This window comes from Neomonachus schauinslandi, chromosome 1 (assembly GCF_002201575.2).
Source record: "Neomonachus schauinslandi chromosome 1, ASM220157v2, whole genome shotgun sequence".
Classification (NCBI taxonomy): domain Eukaryota; kingdom Metazoa; phylum Chordata; class Mammalia; order Carnivora; family Phocidae; genus Neomonachus; species Neomonachus schauinslandi.
The window spans coordinates 164,461,493-164,480,845 of NC_058403.1; the positions used below are offsets into that span (position 1 = coordinate 164,461,493).

A 19,353-nucleotide genomic window follows, 5' to 3' on the forward strand; every position below is an offset into this window, starting at 1 on the left:
TTTGCGGGGGGGGGGGGTTGCTGGGGGATTGGTAAAAAACACATAACATGAAATTTATCCTCTTAACAAATTGTTACATGTACAGTATAGTATTGTTAACTATATGTACATTGTTATATAGGAAATCTTTAGAACTTTTTCATTTTGTGTGACTGAAATTTTGTACCCATTGCACAGGAACTCCTCATTTCTCCTTACCTCGGTCCTGGCAACAACCATTCCTTTTTCTGCTTTTATGAGTTTGACTAGATATCTCATATAAGTGGATTTTGCATTATTTGTCCGTTTGTGATTGGCTTATTTCACTTAGCTTAATGTCCTCAAGGTTCATCCATGTTGTAGCATGTGACAGTATTTCCTTCTTTTTAAAGGCTGAATAATATCCCATTGTGTGTATACATCACATTTTCTTTATCCATTCAATTGTTGGTAGACACTTGGGTTGCTCCCACCTTTTGGCTATTGTGAATGATGCTGATTGGAACATGGTAGCGCAAATATCTCTGAGATCCTTTTTTCATTTCTTTTGGGTAAATACCCAGAGGTGGGATTGTTGGCTTATATGGTAATTCTATTTTTAATTTTTTGAGAAACCTCCATACTGTTTTCCATAGTGACTACCATTTTACATTTCCATCAACAGTGCACAGGTGTTCTAATTTCTCTACAGTGTTACCAACTTTTATTTTCTGCTTTTTTTTAATAATTGGCTACCCTAACAGCTGTGAGGTGATATCTCATTATGGTTTTGGTTTGCATTTCCTGGATGATTAGTGATGTTGAGCATCTTTTCATATACTTGTTGGCCAACTGTATGTCTTTGGAGAAATGTTTATTCAGATCCTTTGCCCATTTCAAATCTTGTTTTGGGCTATTTTTGTTGTTGTTGAGTTATAGATGTTCCTTATGTATTTTGGATATTAACGCCTTATCAGGTCTATGGTTTGCAAATATTTTCTATTTCATATGTTGTTTTTTTTACTGTGTTGATTGTTTCCTTTGCAGAAGCTTTTTAATTTGATGAAGTCCCACTTAGCTATTTTCACTTTTTTTGCCAGGGCCTTTGTTATCATATCCAGGAAATCATTCCCAAGGATGATGTTATGAGGCTTTTCCCTTTTATTTTCTTCTAAGAGTTTTATAGTTTCCAATCTTCATTCTTTTGCATGCGGAAGTCTAGTTTTTCCACCAGCATTTGTTGAAGAGATTGTCCTTTACCCGCTGTGTACCCTTGGCATCCTTGTCAAAGACCATTTGACTCTATATGTGTGGGACAGCCTCTTTCTTTCTGGTACTTTGCCCTAGAAATTCTAGCTACCTGGATTGCCCTGCATTCTCATCTTTGCTGCTTCAACTAGCAAGACTGATGGGCTGTATGGCTCTTCTCCCTGTACTGTGGTCAGGAAATTGCCCCTAGACAAAGGTTGGGCTGTGATAGAACTTTCTCATTTCTTCCATTGTCCAAAGTCTGAAAATAGTTGTTTCGTATTTCCCTCCAGTGTTTTAGTGTTTATGGAAGGGTCGTAATTCTGGACCCTGTTAACTTTCTCATGGACAGAATGGGCATCCCTTCTGTAGATGAAAGGCTACGTTTTATGAATTCAGTGAACTCTACTTAGCTGAAAAAATTAGGCTTTACTTCCATTCTTTTTTTTTTTCTTTGTTTCCTTGTCACTTACAGTTGTCACTGATGTCATTTTTTATTTAAGAGAACGTCATTGGGGGTACTTTCTTTTTTTTTTTTAATTATTATGTTATGTTAATCACCATACATTACATCATTAGTTTTTGATGTAGTGTTCCATGATTCATTTTTTTGCATATAACACCCAGTGCTCCATGCAGAACGTGCCCTCTTTAATACCCATCACCAGGCTAACCCATCCCCCCACCCCCCTCCCCTCTAGAACCCTCAGTTTGTTGCTCAGAGTCCATAGTCTCTCATGGTTCGTCTCCTCCTCCAGTTTCCCCCCCTTCATTCTTCCCTTCCTGCTATCTTCTTCTTCTTCTTCTTTTTTTTTTAACATATAATGTATTATTTGTTTCAGAGGTACAGGTCTGTGATTCAACAGTCTTACACAATTCACAGCGCTCACCATAGCACATACCCTGGAGGGTACTTTCAGTAATTATTTTATGAGCACTTATTTTTCATATTGTACCTCTCATGATTTGGTAGGCCTTTTCTACTAAACATATTTGTCACAGGTTCCTGCAAGACCAAAAGTTGCTCTGGGTCTGTAGTATTGTTTTAATGACACAAAAGCCCGTAGAACTTAATAGGAACTAGATATGGCAATCATGTTCTGCTGTTGTCCTGGATCGACTGGAATTGGTGACCCAGAATCCTCCCCATTTATTGCTGCTCCTTAAATATTTCAGGATTTATCATTTTAGTCACTTTATTCTGTTTTGCTCTGTTTAGCTTTTTTAGATATGGTTAATGTGTTCATTTCTACGTTTGCAGTTCTGCTGTTATTAAGGTTGGAGTGGGGTGCATTGGCAGAATGCAAGTAGTTAAATTGATCCAAAATCATGCTTTAAAGAGTACTTTTTTGGGGGAGAGCGAATGGACTTATTCCAATCTATAAAACAATTAAGTGAGAAATGTTCTCACTAATAGATTGATATGTTCAAGTGCCAGTTTTCTTTGCACTTGCCCAGTGTTTCTGACTTGATAATGGCAGATGCTCAAAATATTTACTCCTAGATGAAATCATTGCTTGTAGACACTGTTGGATTGCCATTATTTTAAAGATAGATCAGCAATCATTTTTCTTTTTTGTTTTGTGGATTTTGATGCACAGAATTAATTGAAGCTTCTGTTGGAATAAAAGGCAATTTAATTTCTTTATTTTTAAAGTGAAATATGAAATGTTCCATTTATTGACCTTTGCTAAATTAAGAGGCAATATAAGATTCCCTTAGGCAAATACTGTGTTTCTCTTCTTTTATATTCTTATGAGGCAGCACTGTGAACAAGATGGGAGAAGAGTAATAACTACACATATGGGTGGCACATACAGTCATGCAGAACTGCATATATGGGAATGCTGGAGTTCTGCTTGTCAGGAGGGATGGTATTCTCTTAGCAGCTAGCTGGTCATTTAACCCTAGAACTGAAGGCAGAGGCCAGCTTTCTCAGCTTTCCAGGACCTATTCCTTTCAAACTGGGAACTAGATTTTCTTCTGTTAACTGGACACTCGAGAACTGTTTTTGAAATGGTTCATTTTCTCATACAAACCTTAAGATCACACACAAAAGTAATTGGTTTAACTTTTAGAAATTTACTTTTTTCTGTTAGGATGCTAGGCTCTTTTGATATTTGAAAGCTAGCAGTTGGCTATATCCTGTTTGAGATTAGAAATGCTTCCTTCCCCAAGGCTTGGGTGTTTCTGTGAAGCTACCCATTTTTTTTTTTTTAAAGATTTATTTATTAATTAGAGAGAGAGAAAGAGGGAGGAAGGATGCGAGTTGGAGAGGGGGAAAGGGAGAAGGAGAGACTCTCAGCTGACTCCCTGTGAGCGTGGAGCCCACGATCCTGAATGACCGGAGCCAAAATCAGGAGTCTGACGCTTAACCAGCTGAGCCCCCCAGGCGCCCCTGAAGCTACCCTTTACATCACTGTTTTATTCTACCCTCTTCCACCCTGTCCACAGAGCTCATAGTTGGATTTTGGGAGGAAAAATAGACTTCACAGGTGATTTAAATAAAGCCACTGAGGAATATATAGTCCAGAGCTCTTCAACAGCTCTACTTTGATTGGAATATGATAGTTGCTCACTAGAGAATGCATTATGCTGGTCTGCAGCTCACCAGTACATATTTGGTAGTAAACTAGCAGACTGAAATTAAGCTAAGAGCTCGATCTACTTTGGGCCTGTGTCTGGTTCTCCATATGTGAAAATAAAACACATACAAGATTATGCAGAAGAGAAAGCAGTAGTCTCATTATGCATACTCTGGTACATGTGATCCTGTTAATGAAATAATATTTATTTGTATTATATAAGTATATATAATAAATGTGTTTTATAAACAAATTATATATGTTTTAAATAATTAATATGTTAAAAGCATGAGCTCTGGTACTTGCCTTTGCCACCTATTTCCTTTGTGATCTTGGTCAAATTGGGTGAACCCTATGCTGCATTTTACTTATTGTAAAATAGGACTAATATTAGTACCAGCCTCAGGGTTGTTTTTAGGATCAAAAGAGTTCATACATAAAACATGCTTAAAACAGAGCACATAGTAAGTGCACAGTGTTATGTTAAACCACATGACATTGCCAATAGTTGTTCTTTTTTGATTTGCCAAAAAATGACAATTTTATATAGTTAAAATGTAATAGCAAAAACATACTAAGTTTTAAAAAATAATTGTTGTTCAATCAGAATCACATATTATGGATGCAATTTACTGGCCAAAATCCACTGAATCCATATGACTGGGGTAGGGCCTGGGAAACTAAATTAAAACCGACAATAATCTCTCTAAGTGATTCAGATATGTAGCCAGGTTTGGGAATTTTTGATTTATAGTATTGCCCAGGAGATTTTTTTATACTGTGAAGGGAATAACATTGATAGTCAAGAGAATGAATCTGGGGAGGAATTTTGCGTCACAATGAATCATACCTCATGTCTCCATTATATCTGATTTAGGTGATATTTTGGACTTTAAACTTTAGAGTCAGTGCTGGAATGAATTAAAGACTTTTGGGACTGGTGGTATGGGATGATTATATTTTGCACAGGAGAAGGGCATGGATTTTCAGTTGGCAAGGAGCAGAATGCTCTGGACTGAATCGTGTCCCTCCCAGAATTCATAAGCCCTAATCCCCAGTGTATAGTATTTGGGAGATAATTAGGTTTAGTTGTGGCCATGAAGGTGGGGCCCTGATGAAGGGATTAGTGCCCTTAAAAGAAGAGACATATATAGCTTGTTCTCTCCCCCTGCCAAGTGAGGACACTGTTAGTAGGCAGCCACCTACAAGCCAGGAAGAGAGTCCTCACCACAAACCGACCATATTGGCATCTTGATATTGAACTTCTAGCCTCCAGAACTGTGAGACAATTAATTTCTTTAAGGCACCAGTCTATGGTATTTTGTTATTTTGTTTTGGCAGCCCAAGCAGACTAAGACATCTAATTCCTCCCTCCAGCACTTTGTATCATTGATGTCATTCATTCCACTTATACATAAGCACACATAAGAATGAATATATATATGTGTGTGTGTGTATGTATGTATGTGTGTGTGTGTGTGTGTATATATATATATATATATATATATATATATATATAAAAGAAGAAACTGGAGAAACAGTTTGAAGAAACTGTTACCTGTTAGATCAATTAAGAATAAGAAAAATAAAAGTTTTTATTTTACCTGTATTTATTCCTTCTCCAGTGCCTTTCCTTTGTTTATATAGATCCAGGTTTCTTTTCTTTTTTTTTTTAAGATTTTATTTATTTGACAGAGAGAGAGAGACACAGCGAGAGAGGGAACACAAGCAGGGGGAGTGGGAGAGGGAGAAGCAGGCTTCCTGCAGAGCAGGGAGCCTGATGTGGGGCTCCATCCTAGGAACCTGGGATCATGACCCCAGCCGAAGGCAGACGCTTATTGACTGAGCTACCCAGGTGCCCCGTAGATCCAGGTTTCTGACTTAAATTATTTTCCTTCTCTCCGAAGAACTTTTTAAAGCATTTCTTGTGATGCAGGTCTACTGGGAGTGAAGTCCCTCAACTTTTACTTGTCTGAGCAGGTCTGTTTCTCTTTCACTTTTAAAGGATTATATCACAGGACATAAACTTCTAGGTTGGTGGTGGGTCTTTTCTCTCAATACTCCATTCTTTTCTTGATTGTATGGTTTCTGAGAAGTTGGATTTAATTCTTCTCTTTGCTTATCTATAGCTAAGGTGTCCCCCCACCCCTGGCTTCTTTCAAGATTATTTTCTTTATCTTTGATTTTTTGCAGCTCAAATATGAGGGTTTTGTGGGTTTGGGGTTTTTTTTTTTGGAATTTTTCCTGCTTGGTGTTCTCTTGGCTTCCTGCATCTCTGGTTTGCTTTCTGACTGTTCGGGGGGAATTCTCAGTCATTATTGCTTCAAATATTTCTTGTTTTTTCCCCCCTCTTTCTTCTCCTTTTGGTATTGCTATTACATGTATATCACACCTTGTATATCCTGCTACAAAATGCTAAGTACTGTTTTTTTCCCCCCGTCTTTTTCTTTTCAGTTTTGTAGTTTCTATTGAGATATTCTCAAGTGCAGTGATTTTTCTTTCAGCTGTGTCTTATCTATTGAGACCATCAAAGGTATTCTTCATTCTGTTACAGTGTTTTTCATCTCTAACATTTCTTTTTGATTCTTTCTTAGAATTTCCATCTCTCTGCTTACGTTACCCATCTTTTCTTCCATGTCGTCAACTTTGTCCAGTTGTTTTAAATTCCTCGTTTTTTAATTCCAGCTTTCATGCCATATTTGGCTATGATTCTGATACGTTCAGTTTTTCAAGCTATGTCTTTTGCTTTTTAGTATGCCTTGTAGTTTTTTCCTAATAACCAGTCATGATGTACCAGGGAAATGGAACTGTAATAAATAGACCTTTAGTAACATGGCCATGAGATGTCAGAAGTGCAGTGCTCTGTAGTTCTATGATTACGCCTGTCATTAAGTGAGTCTGTGCCCCGGACTGTGAACTTTGCAAGTGCTTCTCAGTTTGTTCCTCCCCTTAGCTGGGACAGGATGAGTAGAGGTAGCTGGAGTCCATTATTTCCCTTCCCCCAGGTCAGCTGGGCTCTGAGTATACCCCAGAGACTTGGGTCTGGTAAAGTAGTTTCTCTTGAGGGCAGGCCTTGTTAAGAAGAACTGAGTGGGGGCGCCTGGGTGGCTCAGTTGGTTAAGTGACTGCCTTCGGCTCAGTTCATGATCCTGGAGTCCCGGGATCGAGTCCCGCATCGGGCTCCCTGCTCAGCAGGGAGTCTGCTTCTCCCTCTGACCTTCCTCCTTCTCATGTTCTCTGTCTCTCATTCTCTCTCTCTCAAATAAATAAATAAAATCTTTAAAAAAAAAAAAAAGAACTGAGTGCTCTGGTGTATTGCAAAATGATTACTCACCCCCCGCCCCCCCGCAGAAGGAGCAGGGGATTTTTCAGATTGTCACTTTTGAGTACCTGGTAGAACCTAGAGCTGAAATTCATGTATGTGTGGACCTACCCTATATCTTGGACCCCCTGGAGTTTTTAACTCTCAGACTCTTCCCTGCTGAGTTTCCAGCAGTTTGCCAATTACAGTTCAGGTCTTCCTGCCCCAGCACTGGTTCTAGTAGAGGCTCTTTCTCTGGTTCTTGTGGAAGTTTCTGCTCTGCTAAGTTCTGATTCTCCGTATCCAGCCTGTCTGGCTCTCTAGTTTGGGAGCAACAGTTTGTCCTGTAACCTCACTTCTCTGATGGAGCTAAGAAGAGCTGATTTTTCAGTCTTTTTACTTGTTTACTTGTTACAGTTGATTTTTCAGTCTTTTTACTTGTTATTAGATGGAGATGGGGTGATGACTTTCAAACTCCTTACCTATAAACCTGGAAACCAGAATTTCCCCTTTATTTGTCTTTGCTTCCACACAAAACTTAATTAACCCATTGCCTGTTTTATCTTCTCTTTTAACATGTTCTTTCATTTTTCCTCCTGGTTGCTCTTGCTGAGGCTGCCACAACTTGTTCATTTCCTGGATATCTATACCCGAAATCATACAGTCTCCTCCTCTTTAAACTGAATCCTTTTTAATGAGGCCCCTTCACTAAGCTGAATTTGGACTGATAGCAAATTAGCTACCATTAAGGGACCATTCTATTTAGTCACAATTTTTTTTCCTTTGGGAGATTATTTTATACTGCTTTGGGTGTGAAGAATTTAATTAATGCCGATTTCCTGCTTAAATCCTTAGGATTTATTACACTGAATGGTACTGAAATTACCTCACTACTTTGTTGGCTCCTTAAGGTCAAGAACCTTCCCTTATATATTTTTCTTTTCTTAGTGCTTGCCAAAAAGTACTTGTTATATGTGGGATGATCAACGTCATTTGTAGAGTTAGGATGTAGAAATCCCTAATTGATAACCTAGGTATATATTATTTCTTAACATGTGTATAAATCTTATCTCAAAATTTATATTTTAGATTGTTAGGCATAGGGATATCTAACACGTTTATACAGTATCCATCCCAGGTCTTACATGTATGTTTCCTACATTTTATGGGGTTGTGATATCCTAGGGACTCATGATTATTATTATTTGGTACCTTTCTCTCTCCTGAAAATGCTGTTTCATGACTTTTGCAAGTATGCATAGGTAGAGTAGAGGTGTTAGAATTTTGAGATTATAGTGATATGCCTTAGATGATGGAAATATTCTAGGGCTTAAGTCAGATTTTTTAAAGATTTTATTTATTTATTTGACAGAGAGAGACACAGCGAGAGAGGGAACACAAGCAGGGGGAGTGGGAGAGGGAGAAGCAGGCTTCCCATGAAGCAGGGAGCCCGATGTAGGGCTCGATCCCCGGACCCTAGGATCATGACCTGAGCCGAAGGCAGATGCTCAACGACTGAGCCACCCAGGAGCCCTTAAGTCAGATTTTGTTAGAAGTCAGATTCCTATATTATTAATATAGCTTAACTAATTTATTATGTTGCATTTGTTTTTTTTTTGCAGACTGTTCTCTCTGTATAAGAAAATTTCTGTCCTATAAAACACAATGTCCAACTTGTTGTGTGGTAAGTTTTTCTTTCTGGTTTTTTTCTTGTAAACTTAATTGATTGATGCAAATATTTCTGTATCACATATACACAAAAGCCCAAGGGAAGAGGTATAATTATTGAATTAAGCTACATAAAAGACATTTTCAGAAAGGACCTCTAAAACACATATATGGAGAACTGGGCTTTCTGATAACCTAAATATATTTTAGGAAGTGGAAACTAATTCTAGGATCAGGATGTAGCATCCATTAAATCTTATGATCTATGTTTTTATGGCTTCATTTGCATAGGATTGGTATTTAAGTATTTGTGGAAGGCAAAGGTTTATGGCCATTGGGCCAAGCCGAGCCTAACTGGTCCCTTACTTCTTTTTTTTAAAGATTTTATTTATTTATTTGTTTGTTTGATTGTTTATTTTAGAAAAAGAGAGAGAGGGGGAGTGGGGGGAAGGGGCAGAGGGAGAAGGAAGAAACTCATGCAGACTCTGCACTGAGCATGGAGCCTGACACAGGGCTTGATTTCACAACCTTGAGGTCATGACCTGAGCTGAAATCAAAAGTCAGGTGCTTAACTGACTGAGCCACCCAGGCGCCCCATAACAGTCCCTTACTTCTTTCCCAAACCAGACCTTCATGGAAAACAGTAGGAAATTTGATGTTAGAGTTTCTGAAGCATTTCAAGTAGGCAAAAAGGTAGGTAAAAAGGGCAAGTAAACATAAATAGGAATAAAGGAAAAAGAAGAGACAATGAGGTCTAATAGAAAGGATACTGGGACTTATTGAAGGGTTTGGGTTCTAGTTTGGTGCCTCTGGTAGGTACATGGTGTTAGGATATCATGGAACTTCTCTGAACTATTTCCCTACATTAAAAATGATGCAGTTTGGCTTCCAAGTTTAATCTCTTTACAGCTTGGTGTCTTGCCATTGCCAAGATGGTATCATCAAGGAGATGAACTGAATACCATTCATGCCAAATAACTACGAAATCTGTCATTTTTCTGTTGCATTCCTGAACACCAACCTTGTTTTTAAACTTTCTTGTAACACCTAATGCCTCTCCCTATGTGGTCACTTAAAAGAGCATCTCTGTTCTGCTTTTTCAGGAGAAATTTTTGAGATGGCAGTTTGAATAAGGATCCTTGCTCATATTAGGTTTTATCTTAGTTGGTACAAAGCATATACGATTTTATCAGAGGCTGTGGAGAACTTCTCTCAGACTTCCAGTCAGCAGATGCTGATTCACTGTTTTAAAATTCCCTATTAGTATGAGATAAATGAACTTTATTTTGAGGCTTTCCTGTAAGACTTAGTGGGATGGGGAGTCTCAGGAGGATGGGTCACACATTTTCAAAACAAGATTATGACAAGTTATTTTATTATTTCTGACCTTTTTCCATCTGTTGTTTTTCCTTTCTAGACAGTCACAGAGCCGGAACTAAAAAATAACCGCATATTAGATGAACTGGTAAAAAGCTTGAATTTTGCACGGTATGACTTAATTTTGTGACTAACCCCTAACTGCTCTGCCCTTTTATATGAGTCCCCTCTTTACTGTGTGAACTTTTGGGGATTAGAGAATGCAGGGTTGCATATTTTGGGTAAAAGAAAGGAAGCAACAACAGTCATTAATCACTCATGGACAATCTAATGGTAATAATATTTTCTTCCTTTACTTAACAAAAGTCTCATCATGAAAAACAAAGTTAAAATGCAGATTTGAGCACTTACTTTTGGGTACTAAAAAGATGCTCCAGCTTCATCTTTTATTTTTCCTGTCCTACCCCTAGAATCATCCATTTTTCCAAGGAGCCCTGGTTCCTTTTATTGGAGAATGGTATTTAGAATCAGGATCTTGAGCTAGGTATGATCATTGTTACTGAGATGTCATTGCTTCTAAGCTCTCAGTGAACAGAGCTGGGTAACATATGCATGTATACATATGTGTGTACTAACCCATGTGTACACGCTTATCTATGATCATATCTGTGGCTGTTATATATTAACCCATTAATTCTTTTTTAAATTTTTTAAATTTTTAATTTTTTTTTAAAGCTTTTTAAAATTTATTTGACAGAGAAAGACACAGCGAGAGAGGGAACACAAGGAGGGGGAGTGGGAGAGGGAGAAGTAAGCTTCCCGCGGAGCAGAGAGCCTGATGTGGGGCTCGATCCCAGGACCCTGGGATCATGACCTGAGCCAAAGGCAGACGCTTAACGACTGAGCCACCCAGGCGCCCCTAACCCATTAATTCTTAATCTGATTTACTCAGCATGTATAAGATGGTGTGCCATGTGAAATAGGTAATTGCTGGTACTTTATACAGCTCAGAAACGTAGCTTTACTTCTTAGCATGATGGTGAAAGAGTTTGGTCTCCCAAAGAGATATAAAAAGGCATATTTTACCAAACATTCTCTTGAATTATTTTTAGTTTTAATCATGCTAATCAATCAGGAATTTTTATTATGAATATACTGTGTATAGTTAATAGGTGCCCATCTCCTTAAGTATATGACTTCTTAGCTGTTGGGACAGTTTTGGAGGTATATTACATTGGTTCTGAAAATGTAAAGAGGTTTCTTCCAATAGAATCACACATTTATTTCATTGGATTGTGTCCTGAAAATGATCAGATTTAGTCCTCTGAACTTGCCTAATATGACATTCTGGAAATTGGCCTGGTTAGTCATTTCCGTAAACAGAGTCCTAAAAAGATGCTATTTCCTAGATTAAGAAACTCTGAGAGGGCGCCTGGGTGGCTCAGTCAGTTAAGCGACTGCCTTTGGCTCGGGTCATGATCCTGGGGTCCTGGGATCGAGTCCTGCATTGGACTCCCTGCTCGGCGGGGAGCCTGCTTCTCCCTCTCCCTCTGCCTGCCACTCCCCCTGCTTGTGCTCTCTCTCTCTGACAAATGAATAAATAAAATCTTAAAAAAAAAAAAAAAACTCTGAGAATTTCTGATTCTTATAATTACAGTTGTTGCTTTTCTTTTTTTTTTTTAAAGATTTTATTTATTTATTTGAGACAGAGAGAATGAGAGAGAGAGAGCACATGAGATGGGGGAGGGTCAGAGGGAGAAGCAGACTCCCTGCCGAGCAGGGAGCCCGATGCGGGACTCGATCCCATGACTCCAGGATCATGACCTGAGCCGAAGGCAGTCGCTTAACCAACTGAGCCACCCAGGCGCCCAAGTTGTTGCTTTTCTTATTTTAAAGTCTTTCACCAGTTAGATTTTGAGAAAGGATGTCTTTAGAAAGAAAATAAAAAATATTTTCTTAAATTTAAATTCAATTTAATTAACATATACTGTACTGTTAGTTTCAGAGGTAGAATTCAGTGATTCATCAGTTGCATTTAAGACTCAGTGCTCATTACATCAAGTGCCCTCCTTAATGCCCATCACAGAATTACCCCATCCTCCTACCCACCTCCCCTCCAGCAACCCTCAGTTTGTTCCTTACGAGTCTCTTATGGTTTGTCTCCCTCTCTGTTTTCCTCTTATTTTATTTTTCCTTCTCTTCCCGTATGTTCATCTGTTCTGTTTCTTAAGTTCCACATATGAGTGAAATCATAGGATGTTTGTCTTTCTCTGACTGACTTATTTCGCTTAGCATAATACCCTCTAGTTCTATCCATGTCATTGCAAATGGCAAGATTTCATTCTTTTTGATGGCTGAGTAATATTCGTGTGTGTGTGTGTGTGTATCACATCTTCTTTATCCATTCAAATGTCATTGGTCATCTGGGCTCTTCCCATAGTTTGGCTGCAGTGGACATTGCTGCTTAAACATTGGGGTTCCTGTGCCCCTTCAAATCACTATGTTTGTATCCTTTGGATAAATACCCAGTAGTGCAATTGCTGGGTCATAGGGTAGTTCTATTTTTAACTTCTTGAGGAACCTCCATACTGTCTTTCCCTGTAGCTGCACCAGTTTGCATTCCCACCAACAGTGTAAGAGGGTTCTCCTTTCTCTGCATCCTCACCAACATCTCTTGTTTCCTGAGTTGTTAATTTTAGCCATTCTGACCAGCGTGAAGTGGTGTCTCATTGTGATTTTGATTTGTATTTCCCTGATGCTGAGTGATGTTGAGCACTTTTTCATGTGTCTGTTACCAATTTTTGTGTCTAGAAAGGAATTTATTAGCTGTTTGATTTTCCCTGAGATAGTAAAATTGAATCTCAAGGCTTATTTTTTTCTTAGCTGGTACTGAAAGTATAATGACTTCCCTGCTAGGATGAAGGGAGTGTCACAAAGCAAGCTCCTGTTTGTTGAAGAGAAGTGATCAGTATCTTTGGGTTCATAGGCCTTTTGATAACTTAAATGGAGGCCTTGGAATGATTGAAGTCGCCCCTATCCCGCCTCCTTCCAAAAGGAATAGGTTGTTTAATTATTCATTATAGTGGCTGTGGCAGGGAGAGAAGCATTCTTTGTGGATTTGGGATGGATTTTATTATTTCTTTCTCCTTCTGCCTTGGAATTGCCTTATGGTGGACATTTGTCATATCTAAAGTGCTGTGGTACTTCACTGCAATAAATTGAATAGGATGAAATTCAAGCTAATCCATTTCAGTGCTTGTTTGACATCTGGTTTAAGATTGATGAGGAAAGAAGTTGAATCTTATGACTAAAATGTAAGACATTTGTGTTGTTCATCAATTTTGTTTCTTCTCTGTCATTGCCATTTTAATACATGATGATTTTGAAAACTTTAATATTCTAAACTGAAATAAAAGAGTATTGGAAATAATTCCAATAAAATAAATAAATAAATATAAAATAAAATAAAATGTTTAAATTCTTAAACTTGGAGTAAGTACCTGGAGAAAAATTCGTACCTTGATGGGGATACACTAAAGCAATAAATGATGCACTACACTCTCAATTTGTAAAAATGATATTGATGTAGACTGGCTACTACACAAAAATACAGAAGCAGTATTTTCTTACTTAGATCAAGAATGATATTCCACTTAGACAAAAATATTCTAAACAATTTTGTTCAACACCACAGTTTCTGAAAAACATTATTTTACTTTAAAGATTTTATATATTTATTTGTCAGAGAGAGAGGGCATGCACAAGCAGGGGGCTCAATCCCAGGACCCTGGGATCATGACCTGAGCCCAAGGCAGACGTTTAACCAACTGAGCCACCCAGGTGTCCCAGAATTTAAACATTTTAGATGATAATTGTAATAGATAATTCCTTTAGCATCTTATAAAAAGTATATAGAATATACCTTTTCTTATGGTATAGTTTGAAGCATACTGGCTTTGGATTCAGGCACAACTGGGTTCTAGTTCTGGCCCTTCTAGTTGTGATATGACTGTGATCAAAATATTAAACCTCTCTGGCCTCTGTTCCCCATCTGAAAAGTGGGAATAATATTATTGATACTTTCAGGGATTGTTGTAAGGATTAGAAATGAAGAGTTATACTGAAAGATACCTAGAACAAAGGAAGCTAAGGAAAGATTGCTGTCATTATTATCATATATATTTTATCTGCATTTATACTGTCTTCCCCTATATTATAGATTGATGCCCTAAGGTGTTAATAAGAATTTGTGCTTTGGTGGGCCTCTGCCTCTTTAACCAAATAGTCCTAGACTGCTGTTTGCATGTTTTGGATCAGAACTGCATTTGCAGGGACTTTTACTAGTTAACGAAGTCCATGGACTTGATTGCATGGATTTCATGACTGCCTGTGTCTACCCAAAGACCTATTTTGATTCTTGATTCTTGGCTGCATTCTGAAGAGGTAAGGTTATTGTATAGTTAACAAATGGGCAAGATTTTCCTGTACTTCATGGAGTCACAGTTATTCTGAAGGTCTGTAATTCACCCCCAAAATCTGAGCATTTATGATGAATGCTATTAGGCATTATAATACCAACTCTCTTTAAGTTAAATTTATAGGAGTGATGGAAATGAAAGGAGAAGTTACCAATTTAGTTTAAGTATCCATTTTGGAATTAATATTTTCACACAGGTCATATTTAAGGTGTATGAATTGCAGGAGTCTCATGGTTTTAAATACCATGTGTCTATTCATGGCTTCTAAATTTGTATCTTCAGCTAGGTCTCACCCCAAAACTTCACACTCATATATCCAACTGCTTACCTCACATTTCTGCTTGGACCTCTTCAAAGCAACTCTTGATTCTCTATGCTGCCTGCCGTCCTCCACTCCAAATGTACTGCTCCCACAGTCTTTCTCATCTCGTTAAATGGCAACTCCGTCCTTTCATTTGCCCAGACCAGAAACCTCGAAGTCATCCCTGACCCTTCCCTTTCACACTTAATCTGTCATTCCGTCAATAAATCCTCTTGGCTTTATCATTAACAGACTTCCCGAATCTGAAGCTTTTCATCACCCTGCCCAAGCCAGCGTCAGCTTGGACTTCTGCGATCACTTTCTGGTGGTCTTATTTCTGTTTTTGCCCTCTGATAGTCCTACTGAGGCCAGCAACCAAAGTGATCCTTTAAAAAGGGGTCCTTTAAAAAGTCACATCCTACTTAATATTGGCCAGAGGTGGTATCCCATCTCATTTGGAGCAAAAGCCTGAGTCCTCTCCCCTCAGTGGCAGTCCTCTCTCCCTTTTTGACTTCCTCTCCCGCTTCTCTGCCCCTCCTTTATTCTGCTCCAGGCGTGTTTGACTGTTTCTTAAACATGTCAAACATACTCCGCGTTTGACTGTTTCTCAAACATGTCAATCATACTCTGACCTTAGAGACTTTGTACTTAATGTTATTTCTTGGTGAAACAGTGTTTCCCCAGATAGTCACATGGCTTAGTCCTTCAGTTTCTTCCGGCCCTGTTTTTCATAAGTCATGGTCTCAGTGAGGCCTTCTGTGGCCATCCTGTAAAGAGTATCAAGCTCATCCTCTCCTCATGCATGGCTTCACTGGCTTCATTTTTTTGCCATAGCACTTTCATATATGTCATGAGCATCTCCGGTCTCTTCCCTTACTATAGTGTAAGTTTTGTGAGGACAGACAATTTTGTTCTTTGTTATATTTCCACTGCTGAAAGTACCCCAAAAGTAGTGGGCACATGAAGAAGTTAATGAGTTTCAGTTTTGGCGAGGGGCGTAATTTTATCATTGCAATAGTGCAACTGTCTGCCACCTTTTTTTTTTTTTTAAAGATTTTATTTATTTGACAAAGAGCACAAGCAAGGGCAGCTGCAGGCAGAGGGAGAGGGAGAAGCAGGCTTCCCGCTTAGGGGGTAGCTCCACATGGGGCTCGATCCCGGGACCCTGGGATCATGACTTAAGCCAGAGGCAGACACTTAATCCACTGAGCCACCCAGGCGCCCCTCTCTGCCACTTTTTTTTTTTATCAGCATATACAATTATACCTTGTTTTATTGTACTTTGCGTTACTGTACTTTGCAGATATTTCATTTTTTGACAAATTGAAAGTTTTTGGCCACCCTGCCTTGAGCCAAGTCTATCAGTATCATTTTTCCAACAGCATTTGCTCACTTTGTGTCTCTGTGTCAAATTTTGGCAATTCTTAAAATATTTTGGAATTTTTCATTATTATTTGTTATGATGATCTGTGGTCAATGATATTTGATGTTACTATTGTAATTGTTTTGGGGCTCCACAAACTACAGCCCATATATGACCACAAACTTAATTGACAAATGTTGTATGTGTTCTGACTGTTCCAATCACTGGCCATTCCTCTCCCTCTCCTTGGATCTCCATATTCCCTGAGACACAACAGTATTTAAATTAAGCCAGTTAATAACCTTGCAAAGCCTTTAAGTGTTCAAGTGAGAGGAAAAGTCACATGTCTCCCTTTAAATCAAAAACAAGAAATGATTCAGCTTAGTAAGGAAAGCATGTTGAAAACTGAGATGGGCTGAAAGCGAGCCCTCTTGTGCCAAACAGCCAAGTTTTTTGAAGGAAATTAAAAGTGCTACTCCAATGAACACGGGGATAATAAGAAAGCAAACAAACTCACTGCTGATAGGGAGAAAGTTTTAGTGGTCTGGATAGATCAAACCAGCCACAACATTCCCTTAGCCAGAGCCTAATGGGGAGCAAGGCCCTAACTCTCTTCAGTTCTGTGAAGGCTGAAAGAGGTGAGCAAGCGGCAGAAGAGAAGTGTGAAGCTAGCAGAGGTGGTTCATGAGGGTGAAGAAAAGAAGCTGTCTCCAAAACATAAAAGTACAAGGTGAAGCAGCAAGTGCTGATATAGAAGCTGCAGCAAGTCATCCAGGAGATCTCGTGGAGATCATTAATGAAGGTGCCTGCACTAAACAGATTTTCAATGTAGACAAAACAGCCTTCTAGTGGAAGAAGAGGCCATCTAGGACTTTCATAGCTAGAGAGAAGTCAATGCCTGGCTTCAAAACTTCAGAGGATTGGCTGACTCTCTTGTTAGGGGCTAATGTAGCTGGTGACTTGAAGTTGAAGCCAGTGCTCATTTAGCATGCAGATAATCCCAAGGCCATGAAGAATTACGCTAAATCTACTCTGCCTGTGCTCTGTAAATGGAACAACAGAGCCTGGATGACAATGTATCTGTTTACAACATGGTTATGCTCATTGACAATGTACCTGGTCACCCAAGAGCTCCAGTGGAGATGTATGAGATTAATGTTGTTTTTGTGCCTGCTAACACAGCATCCATTCTGCAGCCCATGGATCAAGGAGTGATTTCAACTTTCAAGTCTTATTATTTAAGAAATATGTTTTATAAAGTTATAGCTACTATAGATAGTGATTCCTCTGATGGATCTGGGTGAAGTCATTTGAAAACCTTCTGGAAAGGATTCATCATTGTAGATGCCATTAGTTTGGAAGAAGTTGATTCCAGCCCTCATGGATGACTTTGAAGGGTTCAAACTTCAGTGGAGGGAAGTAACTGCAGATGTGGTGGAAATAACGGGAGACATTTGGATTGTTTCTGATTTTTGTTATTCCAGAGACTGTTGCTTTGAACATTCTTGTATATATCTTTTGGCATATATCTACAAGTGTAATTGCTAGATCAGAAAGTAGGCATTCATTTATTTGTCTTTTTTTTTTTTAAAGAATTTATTTATTCATTTGAGACAGAGAGATACAGAGAGAGAGAGAGCATGAGCAGGGGGAGAGGCAGAGGGAGAAGCAGTTTCCCTGCTGAGCCAGGAGCCCGACGTGGGGCTCAATCCCAGGACCCTGGGATTATGACCTGAGCTGAAGGCAGAGCTTAACCATCTGAGCCACCCAGGCGCCCCTACTTGTTATATCTTTAAAGCTAGTTTTTAAATTATTAAAATCAGTACACTACTACCAGCAAAGTATAAGAGTTCCATTTGCTCCATATCCTCACCAACACTTAGTCTTTCCAGTCATTGTAATTTTAGCTTTCCTGGTTAGTATGTCAGTGAGATTTTTGAAATTATTATTGTCTTTTATTATTTCTTGATTCTTTTAACTGTGGTAAAATTTACATATGGCAAAATATATACAGTAAGTTTGAATTTGGTCATTGGATTTTGGTTAATGCATACATCTGTGTAATTACCATTACCGTCAGGATACAGAACATTTCCATCACCATAGCTGCCTTATTCTGCTTCTAGTCACTCCCTCCCCCACCCCCATAGACAGTCGTCATTCAGGCTTCTTTAATCACAGGTTGTTCTTATGGTGCATTTAAATGGAGTCATACAGTATACATTTACTCTTTTGCTTCACATACTCTTTCTGTTTTTGTCTGTTGTTGCTTATATCAGTAAGCATTCTTTTTTCCTGAGTAGTATCTGTTGTATGAATATAAAAAATTTGCTTATCTATTCATCTATTGATGAATTTGGATTATTTCCAGTTTGTGGCTAGTGTGGTAAAGGTTGCCGTGAACATTTGTGTGCAGTGTTTGTGCAGGCATCTGTTTTCATTTCTTTTGGGTACATGTTTTTGAATGGAATTGCTGGCTTATATGCTAGGTGTATATTGAACTTCATAAGAAATTGCCAGTTTTCCAGGTGGGTTGGACCACCCCCACCAGCAGTGTATGAGGATTTCAGTTGCTCTACATCCTGGTTAGTATTTGGTATCATTAATCCTTTTAGTTGTAAGCATTTTATTGGGTGTGAAATGGTAACTTATTTGGATTTAATTTGCACTTTCTGATGACTAGTGTACCTTTTCATGTACTTATTGACTCTTATATCTTTGGTGAAGTATCTGTTCAATTTCTACCCAATTTTTAGAAATGGTATTGTTTGTTTTTTTTCTTACTAATTTGCAGTTCTTTATGTATTTTGGTCATATATATATATTTTTTTTCTTCCTGTCTCTGGCTTGCCTTTTCATTTTCTAGAGGTATCTTTTGATGAACAGACAGTTTTATTTTGACGAAGTCTGTTTTATCTCTCTCTTTTTTATGATTACTACTTTTTAAAAAAACTTGCCTAAAAAAATCTTTGCCTACCTCAGGTCATAAAGATTTGTCCTAAGTTTCTTTCCTAGAATTGTTATAATTTTAGTTTTACACTTAGGCCTGTGAACCTATTCAAGTTAATTTTTATGTATGATGGAGGTTAAGAGTCAGGATTCATTTTTTTTCTTGACAGATACTCGGTTGCTTC

The 19,353-nt window shown here is 38.4% G+C and overlaps 1 protein-coding gene across 1 annotated transcript in view; it reads left to right on the top strand.

Moving 5' to 3' along the window:
• RAD18 (RAD18 E3 ubiquitin protein ligase) overlaps window positions 1-19,353 on the top strand; it is a 98,208-nt gene that overhangs the window by 12,327 nt on the left and 66,528 nt on the right. Inside the window, exons 3-4 of the mRNA XM_021695067.1 lie at window positions 8,715-8,776; window positions 10,178-10,248. Of these exons, the coding sequence (XP_021550742.1) occupies window positions 8,715-8,776; window positions 10,178-10,248 (133 nt within the window). The remainder of the gene's footprint in view (window positions 1-8,714; window positions 8,777-10,177; window positions 10,249-19,353) is intronic.